General features: G+C 59.5%; 2 protein-coding genes across 5 annotated transcripts in view; one reads left to right on the top strand and one right to left on the bottom strand.

Annotated features, from left to right (window-relative positions):
• Positions 1-1428: 1428 nt before the first annotated feature.
• On the bottom strand, positions 1429-9871 carry CFAP410 (cilia and flagella associated protein 410). Of its 2 annotated transcripts, XM_036349625.1 has the most exons (8): positions 9733-9857; positions 7775-7793; positions 6905-7284; positions 6360-6406; positions 5204-5433; positions 4169-4349; positions 3429-3519; positions 1429-2744 (listed from the first exon to the last, which is right to left on the bottom strand). In XM_036349625.1, exons 4-8 carry the CDS (start codon positions 6386-6388, stop codon positions 2613-2615), a joined length of 663 nt encoding a protein of 220 aa, XP_036205518.1. In that variant the 5' UTR covers positions 6389-6406; positions 6905-7284; positions 7775-7793; positions 9733-9857; the 3' UTR covers positions 1429-2612. The 2 variants fall into 2 exon arrangements, with proteins under 2 accessions (XP_036205518.1, XP_036205517.1); XM_036349624.1 differs by lacking the exon at positions 6905-7284 and having other exon boundaries at positions 9733-9871.
• A 5129-nt stretch (positions 9872-15000) lies between these two features.
• Positions 15001-20339, top strand: part of TRPM2 (transient receptor potential cation channel subfamily M member 2) — a 47652-nt gene continuing 42313 nt past the window's right edge. Inside the window, exons 1-2 of one of the 3 annotated variants that reach the window (XM_036351867.1) lie at positions 15001-15856; positions 19574-19843. In XM_036351867.1, the coding sequence (XP_036207760.1) occupies positions 19676-19843 (168 nt within the window). In that variant the 5' untranslated portion in view covers positions 15001-15856; positions 19574-19675. The remainder of the gene's footprint in view (positions 15857-19573; positions 19844-20339) is intronic. The other 2 variants (XM_036351865.1, XM_036351864.1) reach the window with 2 other exon arrangements.

Raw genomic sequence — 20339 nt, 5'->3', positions numbered from 1 at the left:
GTCGGGCCTGATGGTCGTCGGCAACCGGTTGGCTCGGGGCTGTCCTGTGACTCCAGGGCCAGTCGGGGTCTCGGAGACATGCACCCTCTTCCCAGGATCCACACTCACTTCCCAGGACCAGCAGGCTCCTCTGCCGATGGGGTGACCTGAGCCTCCACTGGCCCTGTCCTGAGCTCCTCATCTCTGTCCTAAGGGGTGACCTGAGACCCCTCAGCCTTGTTCCGAGGGGTGACCTGTGTGCCCCCAGCCCTGTCCTAAAGGTGACATGCCTGGCCTCCCCCAGGATGAGGACTTCTGAGCCTGGTTCCTGGGCTCCAAGTCTGACCTTGAACGGTCCCCCAGACTTAGCCTGGACTGGGGTTTCTGAAGCAGAGCCAGGGGTCCCGGCCAGGGCAGTGGCTGATGAGTGAGGTTGCTGGGACACCCTGATGGAGGTGGGCAATGGGAGGGGGAAACAGCCAGAAACTTCACCACCACCACCACGGGCGGTAGGCTGATCCATCAGTTCGGGGCAGCGAGAGCCTCGATCCGCAGCGTGGTGCTGGCTCCGGGGGGATGAGCTGATTGGACACCGAGGTAACGCTTTGGTGGGACCTGTCTCCTGAGCTCACTGCACTGTCCACGTCTTTCCCCACAGCGGCTACCTGGGCACCTCGTCCAGGGATGCTCCGGCCTGCGCCCCTGCCCTCAGTGCCCGCAGAGGCTCAGGATGAGGGGCTGGGACCTGTGAGGTTTGGTGGGGAGGCCCTGGCCTTGGGGGCCCACAGGCCATGGGGGGGGGTCCTGGGCAGAGGTCTCCTGGTTGGGCCTGGCTCGGTGGCTCTAGGGACCAGGTTGGGCCCTTCATCCCTCCGGCTGCCTTCAGGTACTGACAGGCCTTGGCAGGGAGCCTCGGTCACTCCAGGGGGACAGCGGGCTGGGGGGACTGGCCCTGTGCCGGGGCCACACCAGCCTCACCTCCTGGCGCTCGTTTCTGGAGCTGGGCCTCGGGTCTGCTCCGCCTGCCGTGAGTGTGGGCTGTGCCCTCCTGGGTCTCCTGTCCTACGTTAACGGGGCTAACAGGACACGGGGTGTATGCCAAGCCTGCTGGGCTCGAAATCCCTGCTTTCAGGGTGCAGGAGTTCAGGGTGGGGGCCGCCAGGCGCGCTGTTGAAGACCTGAGGCTGCCCCGGGTCCAGCACGAGGGATCTGAAGGCCACCGAGTGGGCGGGTGGCAGGGAGTGGGGCCAGGGAGCTGGCAGCCTCTGCTCTGGCGTGGACCGTGGGGGGGCGGTGGTGAAGAGCGAGGGGCTGAGGGCTGAGGCGGGCAGCTCATCCCGAGTCCGATTCCAGGGTCCCCGAGTGAGAGGCACCAGGGTGTGAGGGACACTGGTGAGCGGGGGACAGAGGGTGTCCATAATCAACGGAACCACACCCAGCCTGTTCCAGCCAAGGCACAGGTTTATTGGGAGCAACAGCCCACAGTGATGAGAAGGCACACGCATGGGGCCTGTGCCACCTTCCCAGACGACCCCGTGCACTGACCCCTTGCCTCCCACTGCTCAGAGCTCACCCCTTGTCCCGAAAAACTACAAAAGCGCCACAGAGGAGGCCCCGCCTCTGCTTGGTCTCCCCAGTCCGAGTTTGGAGGTCTTCAGCGGCTTGCAAAGAGCTGGCCCCACGGTGCAGCCTCAGCAAGGAAAGCCGGGGTCTTCCAGACGCTGGCCCGTCGCGGCTGTCACGTGGCTCTTGCCTCTGGTTTGTGTGGCTCTCACACAGCTGGCAGCTCAGCTCTCAGGGATGCGGACAGCCCCACCCCAAAGGGAGGAAGAGCAGAGGAAGAGCCTGCCTCCCTCTCCAGTCGTTTCAACAGCAGCGAGAACGGACTTGTCTCTAATGGTTGGGGCATGAGGGGGGGCGGGGCTCATCCTGCTCCCCTTCCACGGAGGGGCTTCCCCAGCTTTTGGAGGCACTAGGAAGGCCCCCAGGGCTGCAGCATCCCCGCCGATACTGGGCATCACGGAAAGGCCTGCCGCTCTTCCCAGAGGAAGAACACGTTAGATGCCCTCCCCAGAGGCCGTCCTACCCCGCCCAGCGGCTCCACCTGTGGCCGCACCTGGATGCCCAAGCAGACGGCAGGCCTGCCCCTCCAGGCCTGTCACACAGTCTGCACACACCCTCTGCTGATGTGAATCTGAGGAGGGCGTCTGTCTGCAGGGAGGCCATAAATCTGGAAGGCTCCTGAGCCCAGAAATGCACCCCATGACCGAGTCAGAGACGGCCTGCGGGAAATGCGTGAATGCCAAGGCCATGCCTATCGTTTAGGAAACCTGCTTCCAGGCCGGGCTTCGGAAAATGTTTATTAGGGAGAAGGGCGTCCTGCACAGGAGGGCGAGGGAGCGGGGTCTGCCCAGCCAGCTCCTGACGCCTTCCTGCCCTCTCCAGGTGCCACCGAAGTGAGAGCTCGGCCTTCCAGGGCAGGCTGAGGCTTCCTAGGGACCAAGCCTCAGGTGCTGGGACTCGGCCTAGGGTCCAGCAGTGGCCATGGCTGTGGCAAGGGGCCTCACCTCCTGGGTGCTCTGGAAGATGCTGCAACTTCAGCAGAAGGTCTCACAGTGCAGGTCCCCGCTGGGTCACTCCATGTCCTCCTGCAGCTCCTGTCTGTGCAGAGCCTGCAGCCTGCTGACCACGGTCTGGTGCACAGCCTCCAGCCCCTCAGTGTCCAAGTCCCGAAGCAGCAGGAGGATGGCAGTCAGGACATTGTTCTGGGGGCACAGAGTTACTGGCTGAGTGCCACCCCCAGCAAGGCCAGGCTGCCCACACCATAACATGCCCAGAGCCCTGGCCAGCAGCACGCCACGTCATGGGGATCGGCCTTCCATGCAACCCGCCGACACATGGGAAGATGGAGACTCATGCAGCCCAAGGTCCCAGCTGCAGTTCTGGGGTGGCGCTCACTGCCTTGGGGGCTCCCTGCATGCCATCTCCTCTCATGCTCACAGCCTGGAAGCCCAGAGTGGCTGAGTCACTGGCCCTCAATCACACAGCTGGTCAGTGGTCGAGCAGAAGCGGCCAAGGGCGACCCAGTAACACGTGCTCAGACGTGTGATGCATGTGTGTGTCAATGTGTCTGTACTCGGTTTCTACCTGCATCCAAGCAGGGAAACGTTGCCATGTCTGCTATGAAGATTTGGGGGATATTTTGCACACGTGGGGCTAGGTGAGCTGATTCCTCCTGTGAGATGCCCATAGGAATGGCCGTGGCTCAGCACACCGCGCTGTGAGACCGTGCGCTCAGAGGATACAAGGGGACTGTGGAGCCCCCACCTCTTGAGACCCGCACCTGAGCCTGGCTTTGTTAGTCCCTGTGGTGTCTCCAGCCCCCGTCCCACTCCCACAATTCCCACACCCTGGGCAGAGGCAGCCAATGGCCCCCCCATCACACTTACCCTGTTCTTGCGGCTGCTCACAGCCTCCCTCTGTGGGAAGGAAGGAAACCGGTCCCGGGCAGGGGGCTTCAGGCCGAGCTGTCCCTGTGTGCTGGTGAGGGGTGACGACAGTGCGTGAGGGCTGGGCAGCTCAGGGCCCGTTTGTGCAGAGTCAGTGCCCAGAGCCCAGAGCATAGTGAGGAAGAGACGCCTAACAGTGGCTCTCCCACCCGCCAGTACGAAGCCACACGCCCACCACGTGCCATCACTTTTGGAGCGACAGCAGCACCCGACTGGAGGGGGGAAGGTGCTCCACCCATTTCTCTCGGGTTCCCTGGGGCCCTGGGGTGCCTGCCCCGGGTCAAGGGTGGGGGGACTAAACACACATGATGCGAGAGACAGCGCTTCGCCTGCTGTGCACGGAGCCTGGCAGCCCTGCTGGAAACCACCATCTCTACAATGTCCATGACAATCAGACAACTGTCCTCAGCGGCCCTCCGCTGCCCTGGAGGCTCCTCCAGCTGGTACTCCCTCTGCCAGCTGCCCCCCAGGTGCCACTGATCCCCTTCACCAAGACCCACCTCCAGGCCACCTGTGAAGGGGTGGTTCCGCACGCGCACTTGCTGTGCCTGGAGCGTTCTCCGGCCACGAGGGCAGGTGAGAAAGGACCACCCAGGGCACTTCGCTCCCCTCCCTCCCCAGAGAAGGGAGACATGGCTGCTGGCTCTCAAGAGGGCCAACCCTGACAGACCCCTGCGCACCTCGCCGTCTCCTCGCCGTAGCTCAGCGGGTCCCCTCCGGTCTCGGCAGCGGCGTTCATGGCGTTCATGGCACTCAGGGCGTAGGACAGCTCGGGCCTGCCGTTCCCCATGCCCTCTCTGCTGGGGGCTGTGACCTCCTCTCCCTCCATCAACGCCCGGGACAGCTCCTCCTCAGTCACAGCTTCGAGGGGAAGGAGGGGGAAAGCATCAGAGCGGCCGCCTGCATGCAGGCCCCACGCCGCGGCACACAGCAGCCTGCCTTAGAGAAGAGGTGTCTGTCTGTCCGCCCCAACAGCCATGCCCCGGCCCGCGCATGAGCTGGACACATGGCAGGTGGCCAATGACTGCTTTTGAACCTGACTTTCAGCACTTCCCAAAAGCAAATACTCATTAAGAAACCTCAAATTAAAATTTAAAAAGAAACAGCATTCACTGCATTTATTCCATTTGACTTAATTGCCCTGGAGTTTATTTATATTAAAATTGTTCATCTGGGAGAAAATAACTGCACATAAGACTAGGATTAGGAGCCAGCACAGAGAGAAGGCGGACAACCCAGAAAAGGGTCCAGCCCCGGGAACGGGCGGAACCAGAGGCGGAGCACGAGGCGCCCTTGGCACAGGCAGAGGCTTGCCTGCGGGCCATGGAGGTGCAGGTGAAACGCCACACCCCCAACAGGTAGAGGCCACACCAGGTAAGCCAAAGCGGGGAGCTCAGGGGCATTACCCCTGGGTCCTGTGGGCCAGCAGTGACACCATTCGGCCCACCCAGACCTCACATGTATCCAGGGCACGTGGGTGAGTTTGTGGCAGCCCAGTGCGTGTCAGCAGTGGGGCAGACAAGTGTGAGGTTCACCAGAGATCCTGCGCTCTGCATGTGGGGCTGCACCCCGTAATGGATCACCGGGACAAGCCCGGGGGTCCTTCTGGGAGACTCTGGAGGAGGAGGTGTCCGGGAGGTCCGGAGGGGTCAGGGTTTGGCAGAAAGGGCAGAGGAGGGAGGCCGTGCTGGGGCGTGCTCAGCGTGGACACCTACCCTGGTTGTCCAGCTTCTGCAGGCTGGGCAGGTTGCGCAGGACGGTCATGCGGTAGAGGTGGGGGTCGGCGCCGCAGCACGGGTTCTCGGCCAGCCACAGCACCCGCAGGCGCGGCAGGCCCTTCAGGTGGGAGAGCTCGCTCAGGCTGGCAATGCGGTTCCTCCGCAGGTAAAGCTCGCTCAGCTGCTGGCACCGGCTCACGGGCTCCAGGGTGGACACGCTGTTGACGCTACAGAGACAATGCTGTGAGCCTCTGTCTGATATTATCTTGTATTACAGAGAGGGAAACCGAGGCACAGGGGTCTGAGCCTTGCCCAGGTGGGAGAACGGACTGAGCCTGGGCACAGCTGTAGCCCATTCTTCGCTCATTCATCCCACGAGAAGGCACCCGCCAAAGAGGCTTGGGCCAGGGATGGGTGCCGTGAGCGCATGTGGGCAGCACAGGCATCCACCAGGAGACCGAGGAAGGCCCAAAGGGCGAGCAGAGGGCGAGGGAGGGACCAATAGGGTGGCCAGCCCTGTGATCAGGAAGTGAAGTCACGGGAGCCTGCACAGGACCCCAGGGCCTATAGTTCCAGAACCTTCGGAACTGCCATACAGGGAGAGTCTGTCTTCCCTGTCAGGTTTACACAGGGGGACCTGCAGAAAGCTCTCCAGCATCGAGCAGCAGGGATCCCAGCATCAGCTGCGGCCCTGGGCCCAGAGTGGGTAGGGGGGCATTCAGGACACATCCTCCAAGCTCTCCAGCTGCCTGGAACCCCAATGACAGAATTTGGTTCACTCAGGGTTTCCTTAGTCTGTTAAAATGCCAATGATGCAAAAAGAGGCAAGTCATGGATGACAGAGCATGTGATAGAGAAACTGGCAGAGTTCCCAGCAGTGATAGAACTGGGTCAGAAAAGGCTGGGGCTGTTGGGGGCAGATGTGGCCACCGTGAGGGTGGCTGCTCATCCCTGGGGGGCTGTACCCACTGACCTGCAGAGAGGGTGGGCAGGGACGCAGCGGGGGGGCGCGGAGGGCAGAAAGGAGGGTGGAGCTCGGGCGGAGCCAAGGAGCCAGTGGCCCTCCCATATTTTCCTGGGGTTTTCGGGTCATCTAGGTTCCCCTCCTCTTTCAAGCCCCAGTGACACAGAGTGACAGCAGGCATTCAGGTACCTGAGGGTGATCACTTCCAGGCTGGGCATCTCCCGGCATATGGAGATCTAGGGAGGAAGAGAAAGCGGTTGCAAACACTGCTGGCCCTGGCCTTGTGACATCACGTCTAGCAGCCCAACAGATTGGAGCCACAGTCAACCCCACCTCCAGGGCCTACGGAGAGTGGCTCCCCCTCACCTGGCACTATCTATGCAAGCGCACGTGGGCTCTGCATGCCCCCCACCCTGCAGCCTAGATAGTCCCTCAGCCTGGAGGAGAAATGTGCTCTCTCTCAAGCTTTCAAACAGCCTGCCATCAGACACTGCCGGAAGCCAAGACAGAGCGGTCCTAGCTTCAGAAGCCCTCCAAGGACCTCAGGGAGCTGGACAGAGAACCTTCCTTCTTGCCGTCCCTGACCTCCAGGAAAAGCACGGACACCCCTTCTCACCAACACAGCTGGGCCAAGAGGGAGACAGAATTGAAACCGGGATCTCGGTGGTATTAACACTGTTGATTCAGTGGGAAAGGGCAGCAAGAGGCCCAGCGGGTCTGTCAAGCTCCCTAACCTGTCGGGTTGTTGAGTGGTGCAGCCGCCAAGTGTCTAAGTGCCTGCCATTCACTGGGCATGAAGCCAGATGGTCCCTGACCACAGCAGGTTCACGGTCTGGTCAGGATGCTTCATAGTGCAACGGATTTGTCTTCTGCTGCAATGGTGATGGGTCTCGTGTGTGTGTGTGTGTGTGTGTGTGTGTGTGTGTGTGTGTGTTTTCTACTAAATATGCAGCTCTTCCGCTACTGCCTGAGGTGGAATTAGCTTTTCTGGACAGTCCAGTGACTCAGCAACATTCAAACTTTGTTTTTAAGGAAAGGCACAGTTCAAGTTACAAAAGTAGATAAGAACTGAATGACTGGCACTCAGACTCCGCACAAGTTGAGGGCATTCATTCTGGGGGTGAGAAAGAAAAGAAGAAATCTATTCACAGCTCACTCAGCCCTGTGTACTGCCCCCCACCCCCGCCCCATCTCTTCCTGCCATTGGTGGGGGAGCGTGAAGCTGGACGTGACCAAGAGCAGAAGCTGAAGTGAGGAACCTTCTCCTCAGTGACATGAAGACCAGGAACCCACAGAGGCCCCCAGGCCCCGGATTCCTCCCTAGGTCAGAGCAGACTGCACTGGGATCTGCTCCCTCTTCTGTGAGACCCGCATGGACACAGGAGCCTCTCAATGACGTGTCTAAAGCAAATGTTTACAGGTATTTAAAATAAACTTGGGTGCTAGAGAATGTTATTTTTACTAGTGGTTCTGCCTTACAACAACTGCTAAATGAACAAAGCACCCGCCTACGGCCTGAACTGAATGGTGCAGGTCTGCAGCCTAACAGTTTCTTATGGAAGAGGCTACAACTCCGGGATCAGGGATCAGCATTAAATACTTACATCTGTGAGGCGGCTGCCCCTGGGGAAAGAAGAGATATATGTACGTTAACTTTGTTCAAGGTTAATTAACAAAATTAGAAATAACTCCAAAAATTAACAATAAATGCTATGGAATATAATGAACAACATAAACTGATGAACAATAACAGATCCAGAGACAGAGAAGCATCCATCAGACTGTCAAACCTCAGAGGGAAGATAGGGGAGGGTGGGGGTAAGGGAGAGAGATCAACCAAAGGACTTGTACGCACGCACATAAGCCCAACCAATGGACACAGACAACAAGGGGGTAATGGGGGGATTAGGACACATATGTAATACCTTAATCAATAAAGAATTTTTTTAAAAAAAGCAAAAAACAAAAAAATAAATGCTTACAAATTTTAAGATCCCATGATTTCAATGACAGAGGAAAAGCTTGCCCAGACAACTGACAAAGGTGTCAAAACTCTGTCATGGCGGGTTATCAACAAAACCACAGGGTACAGGCTTGGTGCCTGAGGGTGGCATCTCAGACTGAGGAGCAACGGAGGCTGTTCCACTTGCAGGACACAAGGCCGACTCGCTCTCAAGGCTGTGGCAGCGGGATCGTGTCCCTCACGATGTAAACAAACGAGGGAGTCTTCATAAGAGGCCAAGCTCAAAGGCTAAACATGCAACTCATGAAACACTTTAGAAAGCCCGAGTTGGAGTTGCTGTTTCTCCCTGCTGAGAGCAGAGTATGACCAGCCCATGCAGAACAAAGTCATGCATTATTGAAAAGGAAGGACGGGACCTTGTGGCCAAAGCAGCGCATGTGCCAGGGCAAGAAGAGCTTTTTAATGAACAAGCAGAGCGCCTACTCTGCGGGCAATATTCGGGCACCAGCGGGAGGAAGGTCTGCTCTCGGCTGAGCTCCCTACTCCCACCTGCACTGTCCGGTTCACAGTCACGTGTGAAGCCTCCGTCCGAGTCCCCGGTGAACACCTGTACCTCCTTCAGGAGTTCATGAAGCGCTTCTGGTCCTGCCTTGGAGCCTGCACTGACCCCACAGCACCTACATCGTCACCTCCCAGACAGCGAGCCACCTGGGGACAGCTCCTCTCCCAGAGGACTCAGTTACAGAAAGGACTGCTAAATCATTGCTGGAGAGTCTCAATTCTCTCACTTTCTCCTAGAAATGGTTTCAATCACCTTAATCTCCCACCTTGTTAGTAGATTTGGTTCCCAATGACGGGCAATGTCAGAAACCAGACCGTCCACAGAGGGACCAGCTGTCCCTCTAGCAGCGGTTCTCAACCTGTGGGTCGCGACCATCGGAAAACATATATAGCATATCAGATATTTACATTACGATTCATAACAGTAGCAAAATTACAGTGATGAAGTAGCAACGAAAATAATTTTATGGTTGGGGGTCACCACAACATGAGGAACTGTATTAAAGGATGGCGGCATTAGGAAGGCTGAGAACCACTGCCTATGGAGAAGCCCCATAACAGTCCTCCAGGTGATCCCAATTGTTTCCGGCAAGGATAGCAGGTTTGGAGCCTGGGTCTGAAACACCGCCGCGGGGAAGGGTGGGGTGTGTGGGTGCGAGAATTGTGGAATGACCTTAGCCAATGCCACCTGAGCTGGTGGCAGCACCTCCCAGAGGCTGTGGGCTCTTGGGACCCGGAAGGCCAGTCTGGGACAGGAGGCTGAAGGCTGGAGGCGCCCTCCTCCTCCAACCGGCTCCTTAAGAGGCCCTTCTCGGCCCCGCCCCACAGCGGAGCGGTCGGCTGGGAGGCCCATCTCACCGCGCAGGTGCCCAGCGGGGAAGGCCCAACCCAGGGCGGAGGTGCCAGGCGGAGTGCCCCCATTCTAGGGCGGAGGTGACGAACGGGAGGCCCCAATCCCGGGGAAGGGGGGGCAGACAGGGGTCCCCACTCCAGGCCAGGGGTTGGGCAGCGGGGAGGCCCCCGGCTTCCGGGCCTCACCAGCAGTTGAGCTTTTTCACGCTATGCAGCTCCGAGGCCTTGGCCCGGGACAGAACCATCTGGCGCGTTAGCTTCATGGCGATGGGTCGCCGGGACCCCAGCCACCAGCCCGGCCCTGGACCTGCCCGCTATCCCGGAGGATTTGGCTCCGCCGCGGTGTGTCTCCAGGGGGCGGGGCCCGCGTCGTCAGGGGCGTGTCCTTCGAGTCCATTGGCCTCCCGGTGAGGGGGCGGGGCTGCGCCAGCGCAGTGGAGCCGTCTTCTCCCGCCCCTCGGGGCCAGCGCCCGGTCCTGCGCAGGCGCGGCATGGGAAATGCGGGTCCCTGACGTCATTTTTCGGCGACCCTCCCTTAGCCCCGAGTCCCAGTCCCGAGCCCTGAGCTTAACCCTGACCTCCTATCCCTACTTTCCGAGTCCCCAGCCCCCCCACCCCCAACCTTCAAATCCCGAGCCCCCAGTCCCGAGCCCCAAACCTCAGCTCCAGTCCCAGCCCTGAGCACTAGACGCGATTCTCTTAACTCTCCTGAATTACAACAATTTATCTTGTTGAACTAAGACGTGCAGAACAGTCCTAGGGTGTGTTGATTTCTTTTCTCCCTCCCTTTCGGCATTTGAGGAAATGAGGTGGGTGCCAAAGATGGGGCCAGCCCTATCAGAAACCTCACAAGTCCTTAAACATTTTAGAAATTTAAGGTTACCTAGGCTGCAAGTTACATTAAGACAGGCTTTTGGGATCTCAGGTGAATTAGGGATGACAAGACCAAACCCTGAGACCTCTTTCCCACTAGGTCCCTCTCCTGGCTTTGGCCTGCCAGTCAGAGCTTTAAAACAGACACTGGCTTTAGTCTTGGCTTCCTGGGGACCTGCCCCAGGTATCTGTAGGAGGGGATGGCTCTTGTAAGCCTGCAGTCACAGAGAGCTAAAGGTTTTGGTGGTGGCCTGCAGGGGCCCTGAGGGTCCAGCACAGGGAGGAAATGGCCCAGGTATATGATGGCCTGGAGGCTGGAGAATGAGGAAGGAAGCCGTGCTCAGGTGAGGATGAGTGGTTGTTGGGTCAGTGTAAGTTTTTGGAGAATAGGGCATCTCAGAGCAGTGCGTTCCAAGTTCTTACCTGGCAAGCAGGCAGAGAACCATCTGACTAATGAGGCTTGAACTAAGAAAAGTACTGACACTGGGCTCAGCTGCAGATAGAGTGGCGGGAAGCCTCTGGCAGGCCCAGGCTGTATGAGCTTGCAGAGGGTCTCTGGCTGTTCCAACTGGGAAACCACACCAAGTGACAGGGACAAAGCAGGGGCTGCCAGGAACTGTGGAGAGCAGGCTGGGCCAGGAGGTCATGCAGAAGCATCCACTGTTCCAGGTAAGGAAGCTGCTGGCCGATGGAAGGAAGCAAGCATGTGCAGGAGTTGGTTCTGGGGGAGGCCGAGCAGGCATGTGACAGGGTGTCGGATGTTGCGTTGTGACAGATGCCATTGAGTTGGCAGCTGATGAGAAAAAGGCTTTAGGGTTGTTGGACCCAGGCTTGGCCCCCCTCCTCCTGCATGGACTGGTGTGGCCCAGGCAAAGGGACCAGTCAGGTTTGGGGCAAGCCATTCCAGGGAGGGCTTTGGCCTGGGCCCCAACTCTCTAGCCTTGCCAATTATGAAAAGTGGCATCTGCCCGCTGTCCCTTGGCAGTGGCATCTGCCCCCTGTCCCTTGGCAGTCCCTAGGAGAGGACTGCGCCTGGAGGGTTTTGCGTAGGTGATGGGGGTGAGGGAGAGGGGTGTGGAGACCCCATAGGTCTGCTCAGAGTGGGTCAAGGACTCAAATTCAGGGTATGTGATTTTCCAGCACAGAAGAATCACCAGGCAGCAGGGACCATTTCCCCAGAGTCCGGGTGGTCTGGGCACCTGGCAGGACACATCTGCTCCTCTTCTTGGCTGAAGCTGGGGCTGGGCTCCTGTCAGGCCTCCTCACAGAGGGGAGAAGGAAGACACAGAATTGCTCACGTGGGCTGGTTGAGAAGGTGGCTGGGTGTGAATTAGTTGGAGGTCCTGGTGACTCAGGCTTGATCTAGCATCTCAGTCTTCATTATCAGGCTGGACCTCTACCCTCCCTGACTCCTCCAATGGCCACACCCAGGTTCTCCACACCCTCCATCCAGGCCGTACTCTAACAGCGAGCCCAGCAGAAAGAATGCTTTCTCCCAGTGAGTCAGGTGGAAGTTTGGGGATTGGCCTGGCTTGGGTCCCATGTCACCTAGAACCTGGGGCTGTGGCAGGCTGTGCACTGCCTGACTGCTGACCTGAGAGGGGAGAGATCTCGAGGAACATCCAGGACGAAGGGGAAACCATGGCTGCTTCTGGGCCTTAGTGGCCCTGGGAAAGGTGAGCACCACGCCCTTTCCTCGAGTCCGCTACTCAAACTGTGTTATTCCAGTGACTTTCCCCTCCCAGTGGTCACTCTGGTGGCCCCATTCACAGAATTCCCACATGGACGGTGCTCTGGGGTTGTCACTGTGGCCCTCATGGTCTCTGCTCTCTTTCTTAAAAAAAAAAAAAAAAAGTAATCTGGCATCTCTAAAGGCCGTGCCGTCTGAGTCCAGTTCTAATCCAGCTGAGTCATGAGCTTCATTTCTGCCCACGCCAGGTGCCCGCACCTGCCTGGCTCCCCCAAGCCTCCGAACCAGCATTTCCTGTGCGTATACCTATTGCGGCTCCTCCTTACTGGCTCTTTGAAGACTTTGGGACCATGGAGACGGAAGATGCTTCCTGTTGCCAGATGGCCTGCAGGGTTCTGGGCTGCTGTGCAGTTTTGGTGATGGTGCTGCTCCAGCAGGGGTGACAAGGGGCCTGCTCTCCTTTCTGCTGCCCGCCCGAGGGCATGCCCTCTGAGAATCACCTGTAGGAGCACGAAGGCAGGCCCCTGTGGCTCAGTGTGCACAGCTCCACCTGCGTGGTGGGACACAGCCTGGAGCTGCTGAGGTGAGAACTCTGCTCTCTGCAGGTGGGCGGGTCCAGCACTCCCAGGGGTTACAGTGGGGGGGAGGGTGTTGCTAGCAGTCACACCAAGGGTGCTGGTGCCGGGAGAGGGCTCCACTCGGGCCCTGCTGGCAAAGCTGTTCTGACCACCCAATGCTTCCCCACGCCCACCTTGGCCCAGGCCCTGCCCTGGGCCTCCTGTTTGCTCCATCCGCACTCCCCACCCCCATCCCAGGTGACCTAGTTCAGGCCACAGCATCTCATCTTTTCAGCTGTACAGGTGGGCTGTCGGTGACTGTATCACAAACTGCCTTAGACTTAGCAGCTCAGGGCCACGGACAATTATCATCTCCATTTCTGAGGGTTGGGAGTCTGGGAGCACCGGGGCTCAGTGGCCTGGCTCGGGGCCTCCCGTGAAGTCAAGCTGTGGGCCAGGCTGCCGTCTCTGATGCCCTGAGTGGGGTCTTCCAAGTGGGGTCTTTACTTTCACCACAGGGCCTCCCAGAGTGAGTGAGGAGGTAGGTAGCGGAGGGACAGAGAGAGGGCGGGTCCCCTTGGTGGTCCCTGGGCAAGTTCTTTGGTTTCCCAGAGCCATAGCTCTTTCACAACGAACAGGGGATGAGGTTCCCTGCCACAGCGGGCCTTGACTGCAGACATGGGGAGCTTAGCATGGCGCCTGGCAGGGAGCGTGTGAGCGGTGACCTCCTCCAGGGACCTTGGGGCTGGTGCTGAGAGGTCAGGAAGGACAGCAGACCGTCGACAGGCTCACACCTGCATCCAGACCCGGAACAGACGTTTAGAAGAGGAGTGACCTGCACTTACTGATTTGATGAAGTGTCCTGAGAGATTACACAGGTGAGGGGCCATTTCCAGCTCCATGGGCATCACTGTCGCTATGGAAACATGCCCCCCATTAGAGCGTCCTGAGCAGGCAGGCAGCAAGGAGAGTGTCCCCAGTAGCTACACCAGTGCCTGCAGTCTCTACACCACCCCTCTTCCCCCCTGGGCAGCGCCGTGGCCCCGTTCACGTTTGCATTTCACGGGAAGTCTTCGGCGATAAGATGGTTCTGGAGTGCAAGTGACCTGTTGACCTTAGAGATGAGGAAAATCGATGGTGTCCCCAGCATGAAGCCCACTTTTCTCCGGTGCGCTCTCTCGCTGGACCAGGATCAGCAAACCAGCCCGCAGGCCAGCACCCGCCATTGCCCGTGTTGGTAAATGAAGTGCTATCGGCACACCACCATCCCCATCCACGTTTTGCTAATGGCTGCTTTCTGGCTGCAGTGGCAGAGCTGAGTACAGAGACCGTGGACCGGCAAAGCCTGAAATAGTTACCATCCGGCCTCGTGCGGGAAAGTCTGCAGCCGCGGCTCTAGCTCTGGGCGCTGGCTCCCGCCCTGCGCCCTCCCACCTTCTGCTCTGTTCCTGTGTATTATTCATAGCCGGACCACGTTGATGCCACACGGTCAGATTGCCATCCTGCTCCCTGATTGCGGTTTTCCTCCGGCTGCCAGAGCAAGAGGCTTTTTATCTTGGGCAAGATGTTCCTGCTGCGAACAAGCCCTCTGCTTGGCACTTTATCTGAACTCGAAACAGCCCTCAATCAAGACCAGTACATGCCGTGTTCCCGCTTTACAGTCACGCTTTTTATTTTTATGGAAGGATGTTTCATAATTGCTCTTGCAGTGGTGTGTGGCAGATGGCACGGGGCCTTCTTGTGCAACGTGTGGTTTTTCAGTAAGGAAGGAGCCACTCGGGGACAGCGTGGGCACAGATGTTTTGTCAGAAGCCTGTTTCCTCAACTTCTTCACCTCAAGCGAGGTTCCCATGGGGGCCAGGGAGAGTTGGGGAAAAAGGCTGTGTGCCTGCCCATCACACAGCTCTGCCGTTACCGCTGTCCCGTGGAATTTTAACAGCCCAGCATGCTTCGGTCAATGAGATGGCCCCCCAGGGAAGGTGAATTGGATGAGGGTCTGGACACAGCTGCTAACGCCCAGCTGCCGACACGGGCAGGTCTCAAACCCCTCCCTGGGCTGTGGCGGTGGTCACAAGCTTTCTCCTGCAGCAGGCAACCTCCTGGTGCTAACTGGTGGCCGGGCTCTGAGAACGCAGCAGTGATGGGTGGAGAGCTGTGCCCTGCTGTGTGTGGTCCAGCAGAGGAGAGCCACCGCGTCCCCAGTCGCACCTGCTGCTGCCTGTTCCACTCCGCGGTGCTCCCAAAGTGTGTGAATAAACCATCAAGTGCTGCCCTGTACATGGGGCTCTGGTGGGTTCTGGCACCTTCCCCACCGCTGCTGGAGACCTCCGACGGTGGGATAGTGAGACAGGGGACATCCGCCGGCCCGTGGACCCGTGGCTGCTTTGTTGGGAAGCAGGGGCAGGTGGAGGGTAGGGGCCTTCCAGAGGGCGCTCTGGGCAGGAGTCTGGGCACTGCGGTTAGTGAACTCAGGGGAGGAAATGAGGGGAAGCTGGTTGGCCAGGCGTTAGCTGGCAGCCTTCTGGCCCTGATTGGAGAAGTCACAGACAGGACACTTCACTTCCCTGGACTCTGAGCGGGCCCAGGAGTGGTCATGGGGCATTTGGAGCTGGCAGCCAGGAAGGAGAGGGCAGAGGGCCTGTGCTGGGTGAGAGAACCGTGGTCTGGGCCTTTAGGGAAAGCCGGGTCAGCTTTTCAGGAATCAGAACTCAGCGCTGGCCAGTCCCCTTGAGAAGGGGCAGAGCTCCCCGAGGGGGCGGGCACCTGCCACAGTGAGTGAGGGCAGCTGCAGGGTCTGGCAGGGGGCCGTCGTGGGAGGGGCTCACCCAGCCCAGGTCCACTGGGGTCTCACGCCCCTCCCCCTGGCCCGCCTCCCCCCCTCCCCGCAAGGGTTAGAGCTTGAGCAGAACTCTTAACTGAGAAACTTGCCACTGACTAGCCCCTTAGGAGGCAAGCTCTCGCCCAGGTCAGGAGTCTGGGGAAGGCCGGGCGCAGCGGCTTGTCCTTGGCTCTCCGCGGTGCGGGACGCGGCAGGCTGCGCTCTCCAGCCGAGTGACGCAGGGCGCGCTGCGGGCCACGCGGAAGGTGCGGGCGGCGCGGGGTGCACGCTCGGCTCGGGATTCCGCCTCGGGATTCCGGCAGCCCTGCCGGGCCGGGGGGCGTCCCGCGCAGCAGCGCGAGTCACCGGCAGGTACGCGCTCTGGCGGGGTGCATACCATCGGGTGCGGCAGCGGCGGGGTGCGGGGACCGGCGCTGGGCGGAGGCGCGGGCGCGGAGAGGGCGCGGGGGTCCTGGGGCGCGGGCTAGCGTGCGGAGCCGCGGGCTGCGGGGACCTGGGCTCAGGCCAGCAAGGGCGCGAGCTGGGGCGCGGCCGGACGCAGGGAAGATGCGGGCTCCGGGTCCGTGCGGGCGCGCGCGCCGTGTTCTGGTGCCGCGGGCGCTGCGACAGGACGGGACGGTGCACGGTCCGCCCGGCCTGCAGTGCCTCGACCGGGAGCCGGGGGATTGACTTAGCGGATGTTGGGCTCTGGCTCTGGACCCCGGACAAGACCACAGCACCCACTTCCTCCGCCCCAGGTGTGTGTAGCAATTTCTGGTCTCAAAATGCTTTCCTAACCGGGAGGTCAGAAGACCCGGAAAGGGAGTCTGCGGGGCAGGGAGCAGCTGCCCGGTTTAGAGAGAGAAGTAGGGGCGGCCGCCCGCCGGCCCCACATGTAGTTCCATTGCTCTGTTTCCTGGTCGTTGGGGCCGAGGTGCGTGGGGTACACGGAGCCCCTGTCTCTGTGAGTTCCCACGGTCCTGGGTCCACGTGGCAGCTGTAAAAAGTTGTGCCCAGGAGCTCTGTTCTTCTGGCCTTGGTGTCTGTCCCCGAGGGACCGGTGATTTACACCGGGGATAAGGTCTTTCCGCCCCCGCACCTGGGACGCGGGAACCCCCGGCTGTGAGGGTTCTGAGCTGAAACCCGTGGGGGTGGACGGCCCCTCCCACGTGCACGGTGCTCTGTTCCTGTGGGATTGCTCAATGCAGCGCTCAGCATCGGACACTCACCACACCTGGGCCTCGATGGCAACAGCGCCACATTCTTGCCAGGTGCCCTGTGCCAGGTGACATTCATGGTGTGCATTTTGTGTGCCAGATCCTTTCTGTGTTTGCATCTGTCATCCATCCATCCTCCTGGAAGTCAGTCATTTCAGAGCACTCTCCACACTGCTCAGTTGGGCAGCTGCCTGAAGGATGCGTGAACCAGCGCTTCCGAGTTTCTTAGACAAGGTCCTTCATGGCACATACGTCTGCTGCTCGGCCCATTTCATGCCTACCATCCTGTGTCCTTGTCCTGTGCCCGGCCCAGCCCTGGAGAGGGAGCGGGAGCCATCTCTAGCCCAGGCCCCCACGACAGAGGAGCTGTCTGCCTGTGAGATTCGGGCCTCATTTTCCTCTCTGGCAGCTGGGAACCTTCCTAGCTCACCTGTGTCCATCGGAAGCTAACGGTGAGGCAGGTGAGCTGCCGCATAAGGTAGCTGGTAGCCCTGCCAGGGCCACACAGGGGTAAGGCGTCACCTCCACATGAGTGCTGGCCGGGACCTGGGGGACGGCTGGGCCAGCGCAGGTTCCTGTTCTGTACATTTCGGCTGCTGTAACAGAACACACAGATTGGGTGGCTCATAAACAGAAGTTTACTTCTCACAGCTCTGGAGGCTGGGAGTTTGAGATTGGGGTGCTGGCAGGGTTGGTGAGGGCTTCCTTCCGGGATGCAGACATCTTGTGACCTCACATGACAGAGGGGACAGGGAGCTCTCTGAGGTCTCCTTTATAAGGGCACTAATCCCATCACGAGGGCTCCATCCTCTTGACCTATTCACCTCCCCAAGGCCCCACCTCCAAATACCATCACCCTGGGGGTTAGGGCTTCAACACATTAAGGGACCAGGTTCAGACCACAGCATTCCACTCCTGTTCCCTCCAAAGCCATGTCCTTCTCACATGCAAAACACATTCATTCCATTCCAGCAGCTCACAAAGTCTTAACACATTCCAGCATCAACTCTGAAGTCCAAGTTCCCATCTAAACCTTATCTAAATCAGATGTGGGTGAGCCTGGCTGGTGTGGCCCAGTGGTTGAGGGTAGACCTATGAACCAAGAGGTCATGGTTTGATTCCCAGTCAGGGCACATGCGGGCTCGATCCCCAGTGCGGGGTGTGCTGGAGGCAGCCAATCAATGATTTGCTCTCATTATTGATGTTTCTATCTTTCCCTCTCTGAAATCAATCTATGTGTGTGTGTGTATGTGTGTGTGTATGTGTGTGTGTGTGTGTGTGTGTGTGTGTGTGTGTATATATATATCAGATGTGGGTGAGACTTGAGGCAGATTCCTCCCAAGGCTCATACGTTCCTCTCCAGCTGTGAACCTATGAAACCAGACGAGTCATATGCTTCCAAAATACAGTGGTGGGACAGGCAAAGGACAGCAACTGGGGTGGGGCCTGGGCTGGAACTGCCTGCCCCCACGGCTCCACCGAGCACTGGCCTTGCAGTGTCCCTTGCCTGGGCTCATGTTCCCGAAGCTCTGGGTGCCCCAGGCTTGTACACTCTTCACACAGCATCGCAGGCTTTTCCTAGCACCACCCCCAAAATCTTCCAGCCTCTGCCCATCACCCCATCACATCATGGGGTGCCGTTGTTTTAAGGCCACGTCCACATGTGTACGGTTTGTCACAGCAGCACCCACTCCTGGTGCCAGTGTTTTGTATTCATGGAAGGGAAGTGGGCCTCCTCTGGGCAGGTCTGGGATCTGGGAGTGAGCCTGGCCAAGGGGCAGGGGGGATGGGGTGAGGGTTGGCTGGAGCCCTGCATGTCACTGAGAGCATTTCCCCAAAGTCAGCGGCCAGGTGCCTGAACTGCAAGTGCCTAGCACTGGGCTGAGCCAGGTAAGGGCTGGATGGGCACCTGGCTCCTGACAGGTCCCTCACACCTCCCCAGAGCACAGTGACCACATGTCAAAGCTGGACGAATGGACAGGGGAAGGTCTGTCCGTGAGGGACCATCTTGTGAGGTGGAAGGCGACATGGCCAGAAAGGGCTTCCAGGTGGGAGAGGGAGGTGAGCCCTTGTGATTCTCTGGCCCCAGGAGGCCCCTTTCACACTTTCAGAGCCACTGGGTCGGGGAGTGACTCCATGGATGACATCATGGGGTGCCGTTGTGGGGTGACTTGGGGTGATGTTGTGGGGTGACAGGTGACTTGGGGGTGACGTTGTGGAGTGACTTGGGGGTGATATAGTGGGGTGAATTGGGGGTGACGTTATGGGGTGATGTGGGGTGACTTGGGGTGATGTTGTGGGGTGACTTGGGGGTGACATTCTAGGACGTGATCTCCAGCATCATGGCTTTCAGGAAATCATTGCGCTGCTCACTGTGGCCTCAGTGGTGGCGACGGTGGCATTAGCACCCGGAGCAAAGGGTTTGAGAAAAGGAGACTTGTTCCTTTTAGGGACTTGTCTCGTGGGTGGAGAGCTGTGCCTCAATTCGAAACCACTTTGTGCTTAGTAGGGTCTTTTCCTTTTTGAAAATGAAAGTAGTGGACAGACGTTAGGAGCGCGGAGACAGGATGTGGTGTGTGCACCGTGTGACAGGCCAGTTCCCTCCCGGGCCCGGCTCCTGGGTGTGACTGGACATGTTGAGTGGAGGGTGCGGGTGGAGCTCTCTCTCTGGCCCTTCACACTGACCTGAGCTGTCACCATAGGAACGGGCCTGGGGCCTGGGGCCTGGGGATGTGCTTGTGCTTCCAAACGGCCCAGGCACCTCAACTGAGGGACAGGGTTCCGGGCAGACGGAGAAACGGCCGGGCTCCACCCCAGGAACCCGACGGGCCCGCTCAGGACACCTGCCTCTTTTCTTCTCTGTGTGTTTCAGCGCCCCCTCCCCGGCGTGTTCCCCGAACCCTCCGCCTAGCCAGGCTCAGCAGCGCCCGTCGTGGGAGGCGGGAGACCGTGGAGGCTGGAGCTGGCCGTCAGGATGGAGCCCTCGGCCCTGAAAGCTGGCTCCATGCAGGAGGACGGCTTTGGGGTGCAGCCCAGGAGGGTGGCAGACCTGGGCCGGGTCCCCAGCCTCCAGCGGAGCAGCAGCAGCCTCTGCAGGGGCAGGAGCAGGAGGTCGCAGTACGCCTTCAGCAGCTGTGAGAAGGTAGGCTGCCAGGGGCCGGGGGTCCCAGAGCCCTCTGGGCCCAGTGACCACGGAGGGGGGTGTCCTGCTGGGCAGAGACTCCTGCCCTGGGGGCTGCAGCCCAGAAAACCCCGGAGGAGAGAGAACCGGAGAGAAGAGCAGGCGCCCCTTTGTCCCCCCATCCCACCCCCGAGTGGGTGCACGGTCACGTCCTGTTCTTGGCCCAATTGGGAAGCGCTGGGTAAACACTGCCTGGGACGCACCGAAAGTTGTCACCCTGACCTCATAGAGCAGTGACTTCCTTCTCTATCTGGCTGGGAAGCCCCGAGCGCAACCCAAGTCCTGGGCCAGCTCATGGAAGGCCTTGGACAAGACTATGGGGGCTGAGCACGGGTGCGTGTCACAGTCCCCGTCAGCCTGCCGTCCCGCCGGGACCAGGGCCGGTGTCCAGCCCTCAGCCACCGCCTTTCCACCGCCCCATGGTGTTTCCAGGAAGGCAGGGCTGACATAGTCTGGA

Source organism: Myotis myotis, unplaced genomic scaffold (genome assembly GCF_014108235.1).
Source record: "Myotis myotis isolate mMyoMyo1 unplaced genomic scaffold, mMyoMyo1.p scaffold_m19_p_2, whole genome shotgun sequence".
NCBI classification, from domain to species: Eukaryota; Metazoa; Chordata; class Mammalia; order Chiroptera; family Vespertilionidae; genus Myotis; species Myotis myotis.
The sequence above is the reverse complement of the archived record's forward strand: the minus strand, read 5'-3'. Positions and strand labels throughout refer to the sequence as shown.